Source organism: Primulina huaijiensis, chromosome 9, assembly GCF_012295235.1.
Source record: "Primulina huaijiensis isolate GDHJ02 chromosome 9, ASM1229523v2, whole genome shotgun sequence".
Lineage (NCBI taxonomy): Eukaryota > Viridiplantae > Streptophyta > Magnoliopsida > Lamiales > Gesneriaceae > Primulina > Primulina huaijiensis.
The window spans coordinates 12,041,938-12,049,117 of NC_133314.1; the positions used below are offsets into that span (position 1 = coordinate 12,041,938).

A 7,180-nucleotide genomic window follows, 5' to 3' on the forward strand; every position below is an offset into this window, starting at 1 on the left:
GATGCTCTCATCTTCTCTTCTGTTTCCCACGTTGATTCTTCTACACCATGCCTCGACCACTAAACACGTACAAGTGGTATAACTTTATTGCTTAAAACTTTATTTTACGATCCAATATTCAAATAGGATACTCAGTATACGATAGAGAGGGATCAAGTTCAATCTCATCAGGCTGAATCACATGAGATGGATCGGGCTCATACTTACGCAACATAGAAACATGAAAAACATCGTGGATGCCAGACAAGGACTGAGGCAAATTCAAACAATAAGCACAAGTCCCAATACACTCAACAATCTCGTTGGGACCAACGAAACGAGGTGACAACTTACCTCTCATGCCAAAACGAACAACACCTCTAAACGGAGAGATTCTCAGAAACATAAAATCTCCAACTTGAAATTCTAGAGGTCGACGACGTCTGTTAGCATAACTAGCTTGTAGATCTTGGGCAGATTTCATTCTCTGACGAATCAACTGGACTTTATCATGCATTTCCTGAACAATCTTAGGTCCAGTCAACTGCTTTCCACCAAATTCATCCCCACAAGGTGATCGACATCGTCTGCCGTACAAAGCTTCAAAAGGAGCCATACCAATAGTCACCTGGAAACTGTTGTTATATGAAAATTCTACTAGAGGTAAAACTTCTTGCCAACTATCTTTCAAATCCATAACCACTGCTCGAAGCAGATCCTCGAGTGTCTGGATCGTACGCTCTGTCTGACCATCTGTCTGAGGATGGTAAGCAGTACTCATCGCAAGTAGTGTACCCATTTCTTTTTGGAAACTAGTCCAAAACTTTGATGTAAATCTAGGGTCACGATCTGAGACTATTGCAACTGGAACTCCATGAAGTCTCACAACATTTTCAATATACAGACGAGCCATCTTCTTGTACGAATACGTCCTCTCATACGGAATAATGTGTGCCAATTTAGATAATCTGTTGACAATCACCCAAATGGCATCGAAATGACGAGAAGTACGTGACAAATGCGTGACAAAATCCATAGCCTCGTGCTCCCAGTTCCACTGAGGAACCTCAAGACTATGCAGTAATCCTCCAGGTCTCATTCGTTCTGCTTTGACTTTCTGACAGATCATACAACGAGACACAAACTTAGCCACATTCTTTTTCAAATTCTTCCACCAAAACTGAGGCCGTAGAATATGATACATTTTCCTGCCTTCTGGGTGGATACTATATCGAGTACAATGAGCTTCTTTCAGGATGGCTGTACGCAATTCAGGAATATCTGAGATAACCAATCTACCATTCAACCGAAGAGAATCATCTGAGTGAATTGAGAAACCAGATTGGTGTCCTTGAGATACTAACTCCTAAGATTTTAGAACTCGATCAACAGTTTTTTGAGCTGACTTTACAATCTGAATCAACTCTGGCTCAACAAAAATCTGAGATACACAAACAACATTACCTTGGATTTGAAAATCCAACCCAGAAGTGCAAATATCCTCTCGTAACATAGAAACACGAATCGAGGATAAATTAACATCAACAACCTTACGAATCAAAGCATCGGCAATGACATTCACTTTTCCCGGATGATACTGGATCTCACAATCACAATCTTTAAAAAGATCCATCCAACGTCTCTGTCTCATATTCAGATCTGACTGAGAGAACATATACTTCAAGCTTTTGAGATCAGAATAGATTACAAATTTCTCCCCAAACAAATAATGCCTCCAAATCTTGAGAGCAAAAATGCTAGCAGCCAATTCACAGTCATGAACATGGTACTTAGACTCATGCGGTTTCAACTGACGAGAACCATATGTCGTCACTCTACCATGCTGCACCAGTACACAACCTAATCCTCAATTTGATGCGTCGGTACAAACAACGAATCCGCTAGAACCACTTGGGATGGTAAGAACTGGTGCAGAAGTCGATCTCTTCTTCAACTCAACAAAACTTGACTCACATTCATCAGACCAAATGAATCTCTGATTTTTCTGAGTCAGTTGAGTGATAGGTCTAGAATCTTTGAGAAATTTTTGATAAATCTCCGGTAATAACCAGCTAAACCCATGAAACTACGAATCTCTGGCACATTGGTCGGTCGTGCCCAGTTCAGAACTGCTTCCACTTTACTTGGATCCACAGAAATACCATGTTGAGATATGACATGGCCCAAAAACACAGCCCTATCTAACCAAAACTCACACTTGGATAGTTTGGCGTACAACTGCTTCTTTTGAAGAATTCGAGGAACTAATCTCAAGTGTTTGGCATGTTATTCTTCAGACTTGGAATAGACAAGAATATCATCGATGAATACAATCACAAAACGATCGAGATATTTACGAAATACTCGATTCATCAAGTCCATAAACACAGCAGAAGCATTGGTCAAACCAAAAGGCATAATAAAAAATTCAAAGTGTCCGTATCTCGTGCGAAAAGCTGTTTTCGGCACATCTTCTTGTCTAACTCGCACTTGATGGTACCTAGAACGGAGATCAATCTTAGAATACACCGAAGTACCTTGCAACTGATCAAATAAGTCATCAATCCTAGGGAGTGGATATTTATTCTTGACAGTAAACTTATTCAGTTGCCGATAATCAATACACATCCGCATCGTACCATCTTTCTTCTTGACAAATAGAATCGGTGCACCCCACGGTGAAGAACTCGGACGAATATAACCTTTACTCAACAAATCTTGTAATTGTTCTTTCAGTTCTTTTAGCTCAACAGGAGCTAAACGATATGGTGCTCGAGATATGGGTTCAGTTCCTGGCATTAATTCGATACTGAACTCAACTTCTCGTTCTGGTGGAAAACCAGGAATCTCTTCTAGAAACACATCAGGAAACTCACGGATTACAGGAATATCAGAAATCCGTCGCTCATCTTGCGATAGATCAACAACATAAACCAGAAAATCTTCATGACCAGAATCTAACAATCGATTCATCTCAATGGCAGAAACTAGAGGAATCTTGGCTTGAGAACCACGGCCATAGAAATTCCATTTAGGAGCAAAGCTAGGCCCTAAACGAACTATTCCTCGATAACAGTCAACAGTGGCACGATTTGCAGTCAAAACATCCATACCAACGATACAATCAAAGTCATGTATAGGTAGGACTATGAGATTCAGATACAGAAAATTTTCATCTTGAAACAAAACCGCATTGAACACCACATTATCAGGGATAATCATTTTGCCCATCGGAGTAGCAACAGATAGATTGGAATTCACACTAGTGGTGCGAAGATCATGCGAAACAACGAATGCATGAGAAACAAAGGAATGAGATGCTCCGGTATCAAATAACACTCGTGCTATAAAACCACATAAAGTACAGTTACCGGTAATGACAGTACCTCGAGCTGCCTGAGCCTCATCCTCGGTCAAGGCAAATACATGAACATATGACTGATTCTGTTGACAATCTTGTCCTCTGGACTGATGTGAAGGGCGACTAGGCTGGTGGGAAGACTGATATACTGCTGAAAATCTATTACTTTGAGCTCCACTACCCATCTGGGCTGATTTCCCCGTCTTACTGGGACAAACTCTAACAAAATGACCCGGCCGACCACAAACCTTGCAAACCCCTTGAACTCCAACACACTGATTACTGGAATGCTTGCCTCCACAGTGATCACAGTAAGGTCCACTATAACGATATCCACCACGGTTCCCTGAACTTTCTGAACTCAAAGAACTAGAACCAGGCTTCTTAAACTGCTTCCCACGTGGACGAAGAGATGCAGAACCAGATTGATTGAACTGTTGCCTTCCCGAATGATGATGTTGGGTAGTCACTCGATTGCCACTCCTCTTCAGACTAGCTTCAGTCCTTTTTGCTATTTTCACTACTTCAAGATAATTCAGTGGCTTACCGGTAAAAACAAAAGAGTGCAGATGATCGTTCAATCCTTCAATGAAACTTTCAACAACCGCAACCTGACTTGCAGCCACATGAGGAGCATATCTTAGCATAGCATAAAAAGTATTCGCATACTCTGTAACTGACATATCGCCCTGCTTCAAGTTATGAAACTCCTGAAAGAGGTCGTTTAAGGTGCCCGTATGCGCAACGGAAGTTTCAAAATAATTTTTGAAGCAAGAAATTCGAACACCCTCAACTATGATGTGTAGCAAATACAAAAACACAAAATATGTCAAACCTAGTGTGTTTAGAATTTTACCTAGCAATCTCAAGAGATTGATGATGGCTCCAACTGAGGTGTAAACACCTTAGCTCTTGAGTGGCAAGACAATCTTTAAGCTTCCTTTTGAGCACACCTTGCTCAAATATTAAGCCCACCACTTGCAAGCTAGAACCCCTCTTATTTTGCACTAGAAAAATAAGAGGATTTTTCAATGAAAAGTATAGAGAATCTTCAATAATTGAAGAATAAATTGGAGAGTATTTTGCCCACAAAATTTCGGCCAAGTAAGATGTGGACAGAAGGAGGATGATTTTTCTTGGTTGTGGAAAAAGTTAAAGCAAAAAGGTACATGTACATGCCATGCAATTAACTCAAAAGTTGTCTCCAACCCTTCACCTCCCTAGCATGCTTTTTCACTTGGGTTTGTAACAATTACAAGGCCCATGGACTTTTATATAAATGTCCCAAACACATTTGAGACCTTTTAAACTTTACTTGATTTTACTCGAGCCCACTAGTTTAATAATTATTTCTAATTGGGCTCTACAAGGCCCAATGCAATTCAATTAATTTAACACATGAATTAATTTAATTATTTGGACTATACTAGGCCCACTAGTATTTAATTAATTCAACACTTGAATTAATTTAATTTAGTCCATAATAATGTATTTAAAAATTGTGATAATGTTTATGAAAATCACAATTTTGAAATACATTATTTATTTGGCCAACTTTTAATTTAGGAACACATTCATAAATTAAAAGTTACATTCCCCTCATAGAAGTCATACTTCTATTTTTCCTTATGCTTATAAACTCCTTTATAAGCCGTTCAACACATTGAACTATTTTACTTCTCAACGGGATCTAGAAAGCTAGTACTTGTGCGGCCCTCAATGGTTCACTGATACAACTAGCCGTGGGTTCACATCTCCATGTGATTCGAACTAAACATGTCCTTATACGAGCATACCCCAATCGCTCCATTCTTAATTATCAACTCCTTGATAACAAGAACGTCAGAACTCAAGTCTGATAGTACCCAACCAATCATGTTAAACGCCTAGCAGCATCGCTTACATGATTCCCTAGGTATCAAATGATAGTGCCTACAAGAACCATTCAATTATGGTTAGCGTAGGGTCCCTTCAACTCATATATCCCGACCGATTCAACAACCATTGGTATATCGAGACTTGTCAACGAATCGATACTATGTGTCATGTTGTAGTTGTATCGATGGTGTAATCTATGACACTCCTTTCATAATTAGCACCATACTCTGATCAGAGATCTCAAACTACATATACATGAGATCACATAGGATATCCATACCCGAAGGTAAGCGGTGAATCCCCGACTACAATGCATCGACTCCTATATGTTTCGAAAGAACACCCAACCTTGCCACCTGATGACCCCCTGAGAGTCGGTAAACAAGTCAAAGTGCAATGCTAGCACATAGAGTCTCAATGTTGTCCCGGGTCATAAGGACTAATGGTGTACAACAAAAAACTAGGACGTTTTCCACTCGATAATTGACAACCACTTGGAAAGTCCTATATGGAGGGTTGTTCAGTGCACTCTACCAGGAGCACCTATCTGCATGCTCGGACATCACAATGTCCACTACCAATGAAACATGGTAATCACATCGCAGATACTAGTCTCGAACTCGGGCGGCTTATATCTTTCTTAACGGCGGCTGAATCGACTAGGAACTTTTAGAATATACAGTATTCCAAATATGAGTTTCATGATACTCATCATATGAGCATCTCATATTCTTTCTACTATTTGTATATTCAAGGACTTTATCTATGCAACTAGCATGGTATACAGATAAAGAAGTGCTAAAACAATAATTTCAAATATTATTAAAATAAAGACTGTTTATACATAGAGTTTCATTGTGAACACTCGGCCAACACTTGGCTCGACGTGCACCTACTCTAACAATCTCCCACTTGCACTAGAGCCAACTACTCATATGCTTCAAACCCATCGATTCGCGATGCTTCTCGAATAATGGTCCAGGTAAAGGCTTAGTTAGCGGATCAGCAACATTATCTGCGGAGCCGACTTTGTCAATCGACACTTCTCTTCTTTCCACAATCTCTCGGAGGATGTGGTACTTTCTCAATACGTTTTTGGACTTCTGATGAGACCTTGACTCCTTTTCTTGAGCTATAGCTCCCGTGTTGTCACAAAACACCGGGATAGGAGCAACTCCATTAGGAATGATGCCCAACTCTCGGACAAAATTCCTTATCCAAACAACCTCCTTCGCTGCAGCTGATGCAGCAATGTATTCGGCCTCAGTGGTGGAATCCGCAGTAATGTCTTTCTTGGAACTCTTCCAAGAGACAGCAGCACCATTGAGCATGAATTCAAACCCAGAGGTTGACTTCGAGTCATCGATATCGCTTTGGAAGCTAGAGTCGGTATAGCCTTCCAATTTCAGTTCTCCACCCCCATAGACCAAGAACAACTTATTGGTCCTTCTCAAATACTTGAGGATGTCTTTTATAGCTTTTCGGTGTGGAAGACCAGGGTTCGATTGATATCTACTCACTACAATTAGTGCAAAGCCACGTCAGGACGTGTAGATATCATCACATACATGATGCTACCAATTGCAGATGCATAGGAAATGCTTGTCATCGCCGCTATCTCTGCATCAGTCTTGGGAGACATAGACTTGGAGAGGGACACGCTATGACACATTGGTAGATGTCCTCTCTTGGACTCATCCATCGAGAACCGCTTCACGATGGTATCAATGTATGTGGACTGGGTGAGACCAAGCAATCTTCTCGATCTATCTCTATAGATCTGTATTCCCAATACAAAAGATGCTTCACCCAAGTAATGCATCGAGAACTTACTTGCTAACCATATTTTAATTGATTGCAACATTCCTACATCATTCCCAATGAGTAGAATGTCATCAACATAAAGCACCAGTAATGTCACAGCACTCCCACTGACCTTCTTATACACACATGGTTCTTCAG

At 40.4% G+C, this 7,180-nt stretch overlaps 1 protein-coding gene across 1 annotated transcript; it reads right to left on the reverse strand.

Moving 5' to 3' along the window:
- Positions 1 to 1,345: 1,345 nt before the first annotated feature.
- Positions 1,346 to 4,023, reverse strand: LOC140983875 (uncharacterized). The gene is made up of 2 exons (XM_073451031.1): positions 2,682 to 4,023; positions 1,346 to 1,839 (listed from the first exon to the last, which is right to left on the reverse strand). Exons 1-2 carry the CDS (start codon positions 4,021 to 4,023, stop codon positions 1,346 to 1,348), a joined length of 1,836 nt encoding a protein of 611 aa, XP_073307132.1.
- Positions 4,024 to 7,180: the final 3,157 nt, after the last annotated feature.

What these genes read in the sequence shown, in the direction of transcription:
- LOC140983875 (XM_073451031.1), bottom strand. Translation starts at nt 4,023, where the DNA reads ATGTCAGTTACAGAGTATGCGAATACTTTTTATGCTATGCTAAGATAT. An exon ending in ACAAGATTTGTTGAGTAAAG is followed by an intron (nt 1,840 to 2,681) that starts GTTATATTCGTC and finishes ATTGAGGATTAG; the next exon opens with GTTGTGTACTGGTGCAGCAT.